The sequence below is a fragment of the Mytilus californianus genome, unplaced genomic scaffold (assembly GCF_021869535.1).
Source record: "Mytilus californianus isolate M0D057914Y unplaced genomic scaffold, xbMytCali1.0.p SCAF_1, whole genome shotgun sequence".
In the NCBI taxonomy this organism is placed as follows: domain Eukaryota; kingdom Metazoa; phylum Mollusca; class Bivalvia; order Mytilida; family Mytilidae; genus Mytilus; species Mytilus californianus.
Genome location: NW_026262581.1, coordinates 135,771,256 through 135,788,340, shown reverse-complemented (window position 1 = coordinate 135,788,340; position 17,085 = coordinate 135,771,256). Strand labels below are relative to the sequence as shown.

Here is a 17,085-nt window from a genome sequence, read left to right as displayed (position 1 = left end):
ATATTGTATTACAGAAACCAATAAAATAGATTACACGCATTCGTTCTCTTTTAGGTAAAACGACATTTAAAGAAAAAAAGAAACTATCACTCGCTCAATCAATCAATCCTTTTTGTAAAATAAATCATAAACTTATCGTTTCGAATGTTATTATTTAAAGACATCAGTTACGCTTAGAAAGGTTATTAGTTTACATAAATTTACGGAATTTTAACGTATACGTATTTGATTTAGTCATTTACCTATGACAGCTATCTACTTTCGGTTTTCCTAACAGAGTAAATTACATTCCTACAAAGATGAACGAAGTTTAAGTTGTGTTGATACGTTAGAAGAAGTTGTTTTGCGGTAGAACAATACTTTACTTTAATGGGTGACATACAAAGTTCAGATAAACAGGAAAGAAAGCATACAAGAAGTAAACACCCTGGAGTTGATGGGCGTGTTAAACAAGATCACAAAAAAACAAAACCGTACAAGAAACAAAAAGTTCAAAAGCATTCCGAAGGATCTGGACGACGACCACATAGTGGAAAAAGGAGCATGGGAAACTTTTTGAAGCCTAAATACAGCGATCCAGTTTACACACAAAAAGAAAATAAAGATTTTGTACTATTCTGGCAGAAAGGCTCTGTGTTCAGTCAGTGGCATCATTCAATGTTCACAGTGGAGGAACTGACATTTAACTGTGCAGAGCAGTTTATGATGTATCATAAAACACGTAAGATATAATCGGACATAAAATTTCTGTCGACCCCGTCCATCCACCTATTTTAAAAAAAAACATGATAACAAGAACCCTTTTACATTTAGCGTTCGTTAAAAATTAATGTTTGACGTTTCATCAGATCTTAGACACACAATGGTCATACAATGATCTTAGAACCTTATTGGAAACATCTGGAATTGTGCAAACAATGATTTTGTCACAAACGAAAGGTTTAGTGTAGATCATTTTAAAAGAAATTATTCGACGAATAATAAAGTGCAAATTTTATCTTATGATATGGTTTCATACCTTTCTTGAAAGTCCTGTAGTTCGGCCTTAGCTTTTAGAAATTATTTCACTTTGATGTAAGGTCTTCACGTGTCTTAAATTTGTCCGTAAACATGTAGAAACTTTGAAATAGTTACAATGCTCAACAATATTCTTTAACCATTATTTCTGTTTTATGAGATTAAATTATATAAGCATTTGCGTGTTGTTTTGCTTCTTTTTAAGTTTTAAGACTTGTAGTAATTGAAGCGTTTAAAAATGTTAGCTATTCAAAACAGAAAAATTGTATACAATTGCAAATATTGGATAAAACTAAGGTGTTATAATTTTGAGGTTATTTCGAATAGACAGAAAAAAATACTACAGTCAGTCCTTATAATTTAATTCTTAATTCCATTTTTAAGGAGTTAATCATTAAAAAACGTTGATTACGTCACAGTCACATGACAAAATTATGTCTATGAGCTGAAAGACAAAAAAAAATTTCAGCCGATCAAAAGACGTGTTACATCCAAATTTAATTTATTATTGGATAAAACTAAGGTGTTATATTACATTAATTTTTTCATATGGGATGTCTGGTTAGAATTAACTAGTTTAGCCTCCTTCTTATGAGTTTCTGTTTCACATGTGTTAAATTTGGCGATGTGTATTATCTCTGATCACTCAAAATCATCACTTTATTTAAACAGTTTAAACAATAGTTTAAACCATACACAAACACTTATTATGATTAACTATACCAGAATCTGTCTTTTTTTCCAGTTGCCTCGACTATTCGGTTGTCGCTTCATCAACTCCCAAATAAAAAAAAAAGAGAATTCTTATCAAATGAAATGTATTAGCATACATTTATTTATTTTAATTCTTCTATAAAAGGTTTATGTGATGACGAAAAATTAACAGAGAGAGTTATGACATCAACAGACCCAGAAGAACAAAAGGATTTTGGGCGACAGGCAGCAAAATTATCTAGCTTTAATAGACCGCTGTGGAACAGTAAATGTGAAGAAATTGTGAAACAGGGAAATATTGCGAAGGTAAAAAGGAAAAAAAAATAAATGATTTTGCTAAGTTTTTTATCAGGTTTAGTGTAAAAAAGTTTTTTACTTTTTCGTTCGCGTCAGATTTCACTCAAAGAGAAGTTTAGTTCAATCGAAATAAAAAAAAGAGGCGTACGATACCAAGGTTACATTAAAAACTCTAAAGGAAACTAACAACTCTATGGCAAATAAAACAAAGAAAGACAACGAAAATACAAACAAGTCCACGAAACACTAGAGTTAATTAGTCAATCCTATTCGATGCGTCATTATAATAAATACACGTATATTTTAAATTAGACGGCTGACAAAAAACTTGCTGTTTTTTCGTGTACAATTTATCGACCTTTGTTCATCAACTGGTGTATTAAGGCGACGGTAGTTCACTGATGTTCAAATTTTATAAATCTATTAAGAAGAGACAAATAAAGGTAACAAAAAAAAACCGAAGGGATGGCATAAACTCCCAAAGACCGGGTGCTCAGTCAAAATGTCACAATTGGTAAAGACAGAAGACCTAAAACATGTCGCTAGTGCGTCGAGAGACATCAACACATTGAATAAGTGAATAAATGATACGAACATGGGATAATTTGGTTGGCATATATATACTGCATTTTGTTACGAAAAATGCGACATTACCATTGGCTATGTGTTTTGGTCAATGATGACTTATAAAATTCATATTTCCCCCTTAGCAGCAGAGATTTATAATTTGTTCAATAATATATATATACAAAACACTCACATGTTTCATATGAAAGCTCGACAATATTTATATTGACCCTAAAATGCCTGTATGACGTTATTTCTATATATACCACATGATGATATTACAGACAGATTATACACGTTGTTATATACTATATATACCGTGATGACATTACAGATTATACACGTTGTTATTTACTATATATACCGTGATGACATTACAGACAGATTATACACGTTGTTATATACTATATATACCGTAATGACATTACAGACAGATTATACACGTTGTTATTTACTATATATACCGTGATGACATTACAGACAGATTATACACGTTGTTATATACTATATATACCGTGATGACATTACAGACAGATTATACACGTTGTTATATACTATATATACCGTGATGACATTACAGACAGATTATACACGTTGTTATATACTATATATACCGTGATGACATTACAGACAGATTATACACTTTGTTATATACTATATATATACCATGATGATATTACAGACAGATTATACACGTTGTTATTTACTATATATACCATGATGACATTACAGACAGATTATACACGTTGTTATATACTATATATACCGTGATGACATTACAGACAGATTATACACGTTGTTATATACTATATATACCGTGATGACATTACAGACAGATTATACACGATGTTATTTACTATATATACCGTGATGACATTACAGACAGATTATACACGTTGTTATATACTATATATACCGTGATGACATTACAGACAGATTATACACGTTGTTATATACTATATATACCGTGATGACATTACAGACAGATTATACACGTTGTTATATACTATATATACCGTGATGACATTACAGACAGATTATACACGTTGTTATTTACTATATATACCGTGATGATATCACAGACAGATTATACATGTTGTTATATACTATATATACCGTGATGATATTACAGACAGATTATACACGTTGTTATTTACTATATATACCATGTTACAGACAGATTATACACGTTGTTATTTACTATATATACTGTGATGACATTAGTCATTACAGACAGATTATACACGTTGTTATATACTATATATACCATGATGACATTACAGACAGATTATACACGTTGTTATATACTATATATACCGTGATGACATTACAGACAGATTATACACGTTGTTATTTACTATATATACCGTGATGACTTAACAGACAGATTATACACGTTGTTATATACTATATATACCGTGATGACATTACAGACAGATTATACACGTTGTTATATACTATATATACCGTGATGACATTACAGACAGATTATACACGTTGTTATTTACTATATATACCGTGATGACATTACAGACAGATTATACACGTTGTTATATACTATATATACCGTGATGACATTACAGACAGATTATACACGTTGTTATTTACTATATATACCGTGATGATATCACAGACAGATTATACATGTTGTTATATACTATATATACCATGATGACATTACAGACAGATTATACACGTTGTTATATACTATATATACCGTGATGACATTACAGACAGATTATACACGTTGTTATTTACTATATATACCGTGATGACTTAACAGACAGATTATACACGTTGTTATATACTATATATACCGTGATGACATTACAGACAGATTATACACGTTGTTATATACTATATATACCGTGATGACATTACAGACAGATTATACACGTTGTTATTTACTATATATACCGTGATGACATTACAGACAGATTATACACGTTGTTATATACTATATATACCGTGATGACATTACAGACAGATTATACACGTTGTTATATACTATATATACCGTGATGACATTACAGACAGATTATACACCTTGTTATTTACTATATATACCGTGATGACATTACAGACAGATTATACACGTTGTTATATACTATATATACCGTGATGACATTACAGACAGATTATACACGTTGTTATATACTATATATACCGTGATGACATTACGGACAGATTATACACGTTGTTATTTACTATATATACCGTGATGACATTACAGACAGATTATACACGTTGTTATATACTATATATACCGTGATGACATTAGTCATTACAGACAGATTATACACGTTGTTATATACTATATATACCGTGATGACATTACAGACAGATTATACACGTTGTTATATACTATATATACCGTGATGATATCACAGACAAATTATACACGTTGTTATATACTATATATACCGTGATAACATTACAGACAGATTATACACCTTGTTATATACTATATAAACCACCGTGATGATATTACAGACAGATTATACACGTTGTTATATACTATATATACCGTGATGATATTACAGACAGATTATACACGTTGTTATATATATAAATATACCGTGATGACATTACAGACAGATTATACACGTTGTTATATACTATATATACCGTGATGACATTACAGACAGATTATACACGTTGTTATATACTATATATACCGTGATGACATTACGGACAGATTATACACGTTGTTATTTACTATATATACCGTGATGACATTACAGACAGATTATACACGTTGTTATATACTATATATACCGTGATGACATTAGTCATTACAGACAGATTATACACGTTGTTATATACTATATATACCGTGATGACATTACAGACAGATTATACACGTTGTTATATACTATATATACCGTGATGATATTACAGACAGATTATACACGTTGTTATATACTATATATACCGTGATGATATTACAGACAGATTATACACGTTGTTATATACTATATATACCGTGATGACATTACAGACAGATTATACACGTTATATACTATATATACCGTGATGACATTACAGACAGATTATACACGTTGTTATATACTATATATACCGTGATGACATTACAGACAGATTATACACGTTGTTATTTACTATATATACCGTGATGACATTACAGACAGATAATACACGTTGTTATATACTATATATACCGTGATAATATTACAGACAGATTATACACATTGTTATATACTATATATACTGTGATGACATTACAGACAGATTATACACGTTGTTATATACTATATATACCATGTTACAGACAGATTATACACGTTGTTATATACTATATATACCATGATGACATTACAGACAGATTATACACGTTGTTATATACTATATATACTGTGATGACATTACAGACAGATTATACACGTTGTTATATACTATATATACTGTGATGACATTACAGACAGATTATACACGTTGTTATATACTATATATACCGTGATGACATTAGTCATTACAGACAGATTATACACGTTGTTATATACTATATATACCGTGATGATATCACAGACAAATTATACACGTTGTTATATACTATATATACCGTGATAACATTACAGACAGATTATACACCTTGTTATATACTATATAAACCACCGTGATGATATTACAGACAGATTATACACGTTGTTATATACTATATATACCGTGATGATATTACAGACAGATTATACACGTTGTTATATATATAAATATACCGTGATGACATTACAGACAGATTATACACGTTGTTATATACTATATATACCATAATGACATTACAGACAGATTATACACGATGTTATTTACTATATATACCGTGATGACATTACAGACAGATTATACACGTTGTTATATACTATATATACCGTGATGACATTACAGACAGATTATACACGTTGTTATATTCTATATATACCGTGATGACATTACAGACAGATTATACACGTTGTTATTTACTATATATACCGTGATGACATTACAGACAGATTATACACGTTGTTATATACTATATATACCGTGATGACATTACAGACAGATTATACACGTTGTTATATACTATATATACCGTGATGACATTACAGACAGATTATACACGTTGTTATATACTATATATACCATGATGACATTACAGACAGATTATACACGTTGTTATTTACTATATATACCGTGATGACATTACAGACAGATTATACACGTTGTTATTTACTATATATACCGTGATGACATTACAGACAGATTATACACGTTGTTATATACTATATATACCGTGATGAGATTACAGACAGATTATACAGGTTGTTATATACTATATATACCGTAATGACATTACAGACAGATTATACAACGTTGTTATATACTATATATACCGTTATGATATTACAGACAGATTATACACGTTGTTATATACTATATACACGTTGTTATTTACTACATATATCATGTTACAGACAGATTATACACGTTGTTATTTACTATATATACCGTGATGACATAACAGACAGATTATACACCTTGTTATATACTATATAAACCACCGTGATGATATTACAGACAGATTATACACGTTCTTATTTACTATATATACCGTGATGACATTACAGACAGATTATACACGTTGTTATTTACTATATATACCGTGATGACATTACAGACAGATTATACACGTTGTTATATACTATATATACCGTGATGACATTACAGACAGATTATACACGTTGTTATATACTATATATACCGTGATGACATTACAGACAGATTATACACGTTGTTATATACTATATATACCGTGATGACATTACAGACAGATTATACACGTTGTTATATACTATATATACCATGATGACATTACAGACAGATTATACACGTTGTTATTTACTATATATACCGTGATGACATTACAGACAGATTATACACGTTGTTATTTACTATATATACCGTGATGACATTACAGACAGATTATACACGTTGTTATATACTATATATACCGTGATGAGATTACAGACAGATTATACAGGTTGTTATATACTATATATACCGTAATGACATTACAGACAGATTATACAACGTTGTTATATACTATATATACCGTTATGATATTACAGACAGATTATACACGTTGTTATATACTATATACACGTTGTTATTTACTACATATATCATGTTACAGACAGATTATACACGTTGTTATTTACTATATATACCGTGATGACATAACAGACAGATTATACACCTTGTTATATACTATATAAACCACCGTGATGATATTACAGACAGATTATACACGTTCTTATTTACTATATATACCGTGATGACATTACAGACAGATTATACACGTTGTTATATACTATATATACCGTGATGACATTACAGACAGATTATACACGTTGTTATATACTATATATACCGTGATGATATTACAGACAGATTATACACGTTGTTATATACTATATACACGTTGTTATTTACTATATATACCGTGATGACATTACAAACAGATTATACACGTTGTTATATACTATATATACCGTGATGATATTACAGACAGATTATACACGTTGTTATATACTATATATACCGTGATGATATTACAGACAGATTATACACGTTGTTATATACTATATATACCATACTGACATTACAGACAGATTATACACGTTGTTATATACTATATATACCGTGATGACATTACAGACAGATTATACACGTTGTTATTTACTATATATACCATAATGACATTACAGACAGATTATACACGTTGTTATATACTATATGTACCATGATGATATTACAGACAGATTATACACGTTGTTATATACTATATATACCTTGATGACATTACAGACAGATTATACACGTTGTTATTTACTATATATACTGTGATGACATTAGTCATTACAGACAGATTATACACGTTGTTATATACTATATATACCATGATGACATTACAGACAGATTATACACGTTGTTATATACTATATATACCGTGATGACATTACAGACAGATTATACACCTTGTTATATACTATATATACCGTGATGACATTACAGACAGATTATACACCTTGTTATTTACTATATATACCGTGATGACATTACAGACAGATTATACACGTTGTTATATACTATATATACCGTGATGACATTACAGACAGATTATACACGTTGTTATATACTATATATACCGTGATGACATTACAGACAGATTATACACGTTGTTATATACTATATATACCGTGATGACATTAGTCATTACAGACAGATTATACACGTTGTTATATACTATATATACCGTGATGACATTAGTCATTACAGACAGATTATACACGTTGTTATATATTATATATACCGTGATGACATTACAGACAGATTATACACGTTGTTATATACTATATATACCGTGATGATATTACAGACAGATTATACACGTTGTTATATACTATATATACCGTGATGATATTACAGACAGATTATACACGTTGTTATATACTATATATACCGTGATGACATTACAGACAGATTATACACGTTATATACTATATATACCGTGATGACATTACAGACAGATTATACACGTTGTTATATACTATATATACCGTGATGACATTACAGACAGATTATACATGTTGTTATATACTATATATACCGTGATGACATTACAGACAGATTATACAAGTTGTCATATACTATATATACCGTGATGACATTAGTCATTACAGACAGATTATACACGTTGTTATTTACTATATATACCGTGATGATATTACAGACAGATTATACACGTTATTATATACTATATATACCATGATGACATTACAGACAGATTATACACGTTGTTATTTACTATATATACCGTGATGACATTACAGACAGATTATACACGTTGTTATATACTATATATACCGTGATGACATTACAGACAGATTATACACGTTGTTATTTACTATATATACCGTGATGATATTACAGACAGATTATACACGTTGTTATATACTATATATACCGTGATGACATTAGTCATTACAGACAGATTATAAACATTGTTATATACTATATTTACCGTGATGACATTAGTCATTACAGACAGATTATACACGTTGTTATTTACTATATATACCGTGATGACATTACAGACAGATTATACACGTTGTTATATACTATATATACCGTGATGATATTACAGACAGATTATACAACCTATATGTTATTCATTCTGTTTCAGTTCTCACAGAATCCAAAACTCAAAGCCGTACTGCTAAACACCGGAAATAAAACACTGGCAGAGGCTAGTCCATTTGATGAGAAATGGGGAGTCGGGTTAGCGGCAGATCATCCAGATGCATTAAACAAAGAAAAATGGCGGGGAAGAAATCTGCTTGGAACAATTCTGATGGACGTTAGAGAGGAATTATATAATGACCAAATTAAATAAATGTTTTAAAGAGAATAAAACACACATGTGATAATTGACTACACATTTTTTTTTATAAAATGTATCTCCATTTTACTATATTATAAAAACTTGACCAACACTTGTATACAATAATCAACACAACAAAATTATTCTCGTAATGACAATTTACCAAGAATACAACTTTTGTCTTTCTGTTTTGTTTGAAATTTGTGATATTACATTACTTATCAAATTTGTACTTAGATTCACTTACTTAACCAGTAATAAATATTTATTTTTTCTTTGTGCCGTTATCATCTCTTTGACAGTTTGAAAAGTCATGCTATGGTATATAATTACATGAATATTCTTAAAATAGATTACCATGTCTCGAAGACCATGCATATAAAATTCTCATTAAATCAACAAAAAAAGGTCTTAGAATTGTCTTAAATTCATCATTTCTCTAATATAAAACTATTAGTTTTCCCCCTAAAAATAAGTTGTCACGACATACCCTTTTCAACTAATGTTACGTTTAATAGTAATCAATCAATCAATAATAATTTTCAGATCCTTTTTTTTCTAATTGATATAAAAAGATTTTTTTGTTTTGTTATTTTAATAATTCTATTGCTGTTTTCGTAAATGTATTGATGAAACATCGAAAAAAATATTCACAGCCCTTTAATGTTATGCTGTTTTTGGCGATTTGGACTATTTGTCACCAAGAAATCTACTTCGAATGATGCAAATACATTCACAAAGTCGTTAACCTTTTAGTTATTTTACATCCTTAAAACAAAAAGTTTTGCAACAATGTGTACAAAATATCAAAGAAACTTATATTGATTGGTTTTGAGGGAAATAGTATGGGAACACCTTTTTAACTTTGAGGAGAAGTTGGGTTATGGTAATTTTTTCATTCTGATTTTTGTTCGTATCACGCAAGCATCCAATAATTTTTCTTTAAACTGCACATTACATTTAATGTTCGGAAATCTCTTTTTCAAAGTTGATAAACATGGTTGTTATGAATATATCATAACCAACAATATAAACTGAAAAGGTAGTATTAAACAAAAGAAAACGATAAATAGATATGGAATATGAATTGCTCGTTTCCTTTCTTGTTTTAAACTTTTTTTAAATGATCAAATGTTAGAGAAAAATGACTAATCGCCCTTTTACATGTATTTGTTTACGTCATGTGTTAATAACACAAAGTTTCGACATCAATTGGTTCGTGTGAAAATATTTGTTTTTTTTTATCTTTGCTTTATGCGGAAACGGCCTGCAAAACTACATCAGGGGATTTGATTAACATGTTATTATTATTGAATGTCCCTTTGGTATCTTTCGCCTCTCTTTTTTATTAGCCAAAGGACAAAGTATATAGTGAAGAAATTGGTGAAAATAAATGAGTCGATGCAAAGATTTACAACTAACCACAGCTGGACAAAAAAAAATATCATCCACAGCACCGTCTTTGGAGTTACATTTTAACCCAAAGTAAAATATCCTTTTATTTATACTGTGGTTTTGAGCTCTAATTTAAATGCTTATTCCGTTAAATTTTTTTAAGTGATATTAATATATAAAACTCTTTATCTTAATTAAGAAAATTATGTGGTTTATCTTATTAATACGACTGTTTACAAAACACAATTCAATTTCTGTCTTCTCAGCTATATAAGGGGAGATAACTCAGATCTTAAATATAGGAATGTTTAATAAATTTACCAATTTGTTTTAATTCCGCTACCACAACTTTCTTCTTCTGAAAGCACATATATTTATATATGAGCCATCTGGTTATTTATTTCAAAGTTCTATCGTTTATTTTTCTTTCTATTCACACCAAAATGTTTTTTTCCATGTATTTTTACATGATATTTGTACTGAGACTGGGAAATTCATACAAAAACGTTTAAACAAATCTATCAAATGTTGATCTCGGTATTGTTTTTGGTAATCTTTTAAACATAATGATTTTCTTCAACTCATGTAAATATAAAAATAAGAAGATGTGGTATATTTGCCAATGAAACAAATCTCCACAAGAGATCAAATGACATAGAAGTTAACAACTATAGGTCACCGTACGGGTTCAACAATGAGCAAAACTCATACCGCATAGTCAGCTATAAAAGGCCCCGAAATGACAAATGTAAAACAATTCAAAAGAGAAAACTAACGGCTTGATTTATGTAAAGAAAAACAAACAATGAACGAAATACAAATATGATATACATGCAGCAACAAACGACAACCACTGAATTACAGGCTCCTGACTGAGAGTACTCACAAGTTACTGACAGCTAGTTCAAAGCCAAAAACAACTTATAGAAAAATCATGTATCTAAGGCAAAAGTATCAATCAGCACACATCCAACATCCAATGTATTTAGTTCAAAGATGTCATTAACAGTCAGAGAAAACATTACCGTGTGCAATGCCAAAATATAGGTATCGGTATCGACAGATTGTAGAACCGTGAATGTGCATATGTATATGTATATAACAATAATATTAGTTTGGTTTTAATTTACTGATAACAAAATCAATATCTATACCAATAAACACAATATTTAAAGATCTAATTACAGTGTTGAATATGCAACCTTTTAGAGGAAGTTTATTTGAAGGATCGATTAGTTTACCCGGATCGTATCTAAATTTCCGGGCTCGGTAAACAGCATCTCCATAAAAATTAGGATGTGCTATCCCGTTTGAAATAAGTTTTCTACAGGTACAGCCAAACTTACAAACCAAATCTTTGTATCTATGGAAGAATTTAGTGAAGGTTTTAAGTAATGTGTGGTAACGAAATCCCTGACTCAATAATTTACGTTCATTGAAATTCAAAACGTCACTAAAGTCTTCTTTTATATGAAAAATGTAAATATACTAGAAATACTTACTGGAAGTGTAATGAGATGATTAAAGCTGTACAGTTTCTCATTGAAAACATATATGTACGATCTTGCAATAAAGTGTGTTGATCGGCTTTAGGTATTCATACGGGCACCAGTTGAGTCCGTTTAATACAAGACATGTTCCTGTATTGTTATGAATCAGTTTATGGCCAAACCCAGTAAAGATCCGTCTAAATAGTATTTAAAATTGATTACTTCAAAAATAATTACCGTTACCCTGATGATATTCTTCTGTTGAATAATCAAGAATTTTTCATATTTCAATAAATCGTTGTCAAATCCTATCCCTGCAGAAATCTACCTAAGGGAACTTACTTTAAATAAATCTAATATGAACAGTAATAATTTTAAAAGATTTTAAGTTTTTTAGGAAAACCTATACAAAAATTTACGACTAAAGGGAAGATTTTGTTTGAACGGCGATGTTCCTTCGGTCCAGTCTAACTCAATATATATCATAACGCATTCGCTTTTTCCATGTCTGAGGTGGCGTTATAGATTTCAATGAACTTTATCTATGAATCACTGGGAAATTAGTAAGTTCGTGATTTCGCAACCACACATTATTTTAAACCTTTACTAAATTCTTTCATAGTTACACAGATTTGATTTAGAAGTTTGGTAGTACCCGAAAATAACAAACAGGCTATTTCATACTAATTTTTACGGTGATGTTTATAGAGCTGGTGAATTAAGATACGATCCGTGTAAACTTATCGATTCTTTAAATAGACACATTACAAAACGTTGTTAATTTAACACTGTAATAAGATCTTTGAATATAGTTTGTATCGGTACTTATTTTGATGTTGTTATTTATAAATTAAAACATAACTAAATACGTATTCGAATCCTTAGGGTTCTACATCCTGTCGATTCTTATATTTTGTCATTGCACAAGGTCATGTTTTTCTCAGCCTGTTTATGACGTCTTTACACTTAATCCTTGTGATGTGTACTGATTGATATTTTAGTCTGGAATTATGATTTATTTATTAACTGTAATAGCTTTTAGTAACTGTGCGTACTCTTATTTCTGTATTTTTGTGTCTTTAGTCTTTTTGTTTTGTTTTATTGTGATTTGTATCGTCAATAATTTTTCTACTGATTTTTACAGTTTCTTTTTATGGTGTGCTGTTAAACCTGTGTCCAAGGTTCGGGGAGGTGTCCACAAACACGATTTACCCCAACATATCATATATGTGCATGTCCCAAGTCAGGAACCAGGTTGCCGTTAGTTGCTGTCTATCGTATTTGTTTTTCGTTTTATTTTTTTTTTTTGTGAATAAATCAGGCCTTGGTTTTCTCGTTTGCATTGTTTTTCATTTTGTCATGTCGGGGCATTTTAAAGCTTACTATAAACGGTATGGGTTTTGATCGTTGTTGTAGGTCGTACGGTGACCTATAATTGCTTTATTCTACGTTTTTTGGTCTCTGGTAAATAGTTATTTCATTGGAAGTCATCAACAAATTCTTATTTTTATGTATTCATTTGCATGATTAAAAATATTAAATTGATTTAATTTTCAATGGAACGGGAAAAAGTTAATTTATAACATGTGTGCCGCATGTGAAAACAAATGCATATTTATTGGAGTTTAACGTTAATGAATAAGAGTCGACAGTAGTTCACCGCCGGTTTTAAACTAGTAAATACCAAACAAGAAAAAAGCCTGATTAAATTGCATGAACTTCTAATTGAAGGAGGCCGGGTGAGTCAACAAAGTAATCTTCTCCTGCTATGAATGCATCACCCTTCATACTAACCTATACTAAATCTAAAATGTTCTGACGAGGAATAAAACACAATCGGTCAAATTTTATTCAAGACGACTAAAACATGTCTCTTATGAGCCAAGATACAGACACATAGTATCAGACGTGCAATTCTTGATGTCGACCGTTAATTGAAAATGATGAAATATCGATTTCAGTCGTTCCTCCTGATTTACCGGAGTAGTTTTTTTTTACAAGGAGCACATCTCTGTTTACAAATGAAAACCATTTCTAACAAACTAGTAGTTCCCATCTTCACCCACCAGTAATCTAAAAGTCGTTTTTATTTGACGGAGTGGAGAATTCTCGGGCCTTTGTCAAATACATCTATTAGTTTAAGGTTTAAGAATGACAGGGCATTTTTATCTATGTGGTAGTCTGTTGTATGGTTCTTACCGAATTCTGGTCGAAAATTTTGCAATGATTTATAGCACACACACCCTTATCAATCAGTGAATTCTACTTACAAAAAACATTTTCATCATCTTAAAAGAGGTTGTCACAGATTTGGGTAACCTATGAGCAGATTCGGAGATCCTGTGATTAGCAATATCTATAATTATTGTAACAAGTCTGTTTACTTGCCGGGAGTGGTTTTCGTGACGGGATTGTTTTACCTTCTTACATAGCGAATTGAGCCCGGATAATTGAGTAAAACGGTTAAGTAAGAATGTGTTCAATTTCCAAAGGTTTTTGAATGGAGGAAGACAAACCATGTAAAGACATGTTATAAACCACAGCTGGTCAGAAAGTAACTGAAAAGCAATAAAACAAATAATATTCTTAAAGTCAATAAGCGATATTCAATGATAGACCTTGAAATGTCAAGCTCTAAGACTCTATTGCTTTGAGTGAAGACAATTTATGAATTACTTTATTGTAGCGAAACCTATAAATATGACGAGGTTACTGATATGGGATAGGCAATTAAGCACGTTGTGCGGAGATTTGTGTGAGTCTTAGTTTAGTCCTTATTATTGCAACAATTGAGTAAAACAAGTTCAGCTGTAGGTGAGTGACAGAGAAACATGTTAGTCAAGATAAATCGTGTTGGTTTATTTCCTTAATACAATTGAAATGTTAACATAGTATAACCTAATTTGTGAATATAAACGTCTATTTTTAAGAAAGCAAATACATCGTTTTAATATCCCCGAGTGTATCACCAGCCCAGTAGTCAGCACTTCTGTGCTGACATGAATTATCATTGATATGGTCATATTTATAAATTAACTGTTTACAAAACTTTTGAATTTTTGAATTCCTAAGGCTTTTCTACCTCAGGAATAGATTACCTTAGCGGTATTTGGCAAAACTTTTTGGGAATTTTGGTCCTCAATGCTCTTCAACTTCGTACTTTATTTGGCCTTTATAACTTTTTTGGATTCGAGCGTCACTGATGAGTCTTTTGTAGACGAAACGCGCGTCTGGCGTAAAATTAAAATGTAATGCTGGTAACTATGATCGAGTTTATTTAATAATGAGATGTTTAAATATATGTAAATTTATAAAGATATGACATATTGATTTTAAGTACAACCGACCTAATGGAATTATCATTCACCTTAAAAGCATCACAGTCTTCGAATAAACATAACTATTCAAAATTATCTTCACTACTATACCTTTTCAACAACTCTCGACACCGACTATTGACACCTACAGTTTACAGGAGAAATAGAGGGGTCGTATCAAAGATAAAAATCATTCAGGTATAACACGCATGAAATATAATTTATACGTACTACATATTCGATTTGAAAGGTATTATTTGGAAAAAGAACGGATATTGAGCAAATAGCTATTGTGGATTTTCTGTGTTCCTACAATACTTATTTAATGTAAACATTGATATATAAACCATTTCACTTTCAAATTCATAAATATTAAAAAGAAAATCGGCAATCTATTCACATCCGAAACATTGCTTTTTCGGAAATATGATCATTAATATTTAGTTATACGAGTTTTCCATGGAAAACTGCACCACTTGCCAATAGCCGTTAACTATATTTAGAATGTTATTTTATGACAACATTTTATCATCCCAATAGTAAAAAACTTACGAAGTGGACAGTGTAACGTGACTATCTGTCTGTTCGTAACGCGATCAAAACACACGTTGACATTGGAGAGATTGTGTTTCTCAACAGATCTTCACTTTACTTGTTGTACATATTGAATATAATTTACTGTTATAAGTTGTGTTCGACCCGACTCTTATCTAGTTTTACTACTGGTCTTTTTTATTTCACCTCTGACTAAATACAGGGAGAGGTTTTGGATCAAACTATATATTAAGTAAAACCCCCGCCGCATATGTTATGCGCCTGTTCCAACCTTGGAATATGCTGGTCAATGGTA

General features: G+C 30.4%; 1 protein-coding gene across 1 annotated transcript; it reads left to right on the top strand.

Annotated features, from left to right (window-relative positions):
* Positions 1-244: 244 nt before the first annotated feature.
* LOC127735723 (uncharacterized) lies at positions 245-10,308 on the top strand. Its single transcript, XM_052245999.1, has 3 exons — positions 245-721; positions 1,877-2,037; positions 9,836-10,308. The coding sequence occupies exons 1-3, from the start codon at positions 370-372 to the stop codon at positions 10,043-10,045; spliced, it is 723 nt and encodes a 240-aa protein (XP_052101959.1). The 5' UTR covers positions 245-369; the 3' UTR covers positions 10,046-10,308.
* Positions 10,309-17,085: the final 6,777 nt, after the last annotated feature.

Bases quoted from the DNA above. Each gene is read 5' to 3' on its own strand.
- LOC127735723 (XM_052245999.1), top strand. From the start codon at position 370: ATGGGTGACATACAAAGTTCAGATAAACAGGAAAGAAAGCATACAAGA. The intron at 722-1,876 runs GTAAGATATAAT...CTTCTATAAAAG, and splicing joins TATGATGTATCATAAAACAC to GTTTATGTGATGACGAAAAA. The intron at 2,038-9,835 runs GTAAAAAGGAAA...ATTCTGTTTCAG, and splicing joins AACAGGGAAATATTGCGAAG to TTCTCACAGAATCCAAAACT.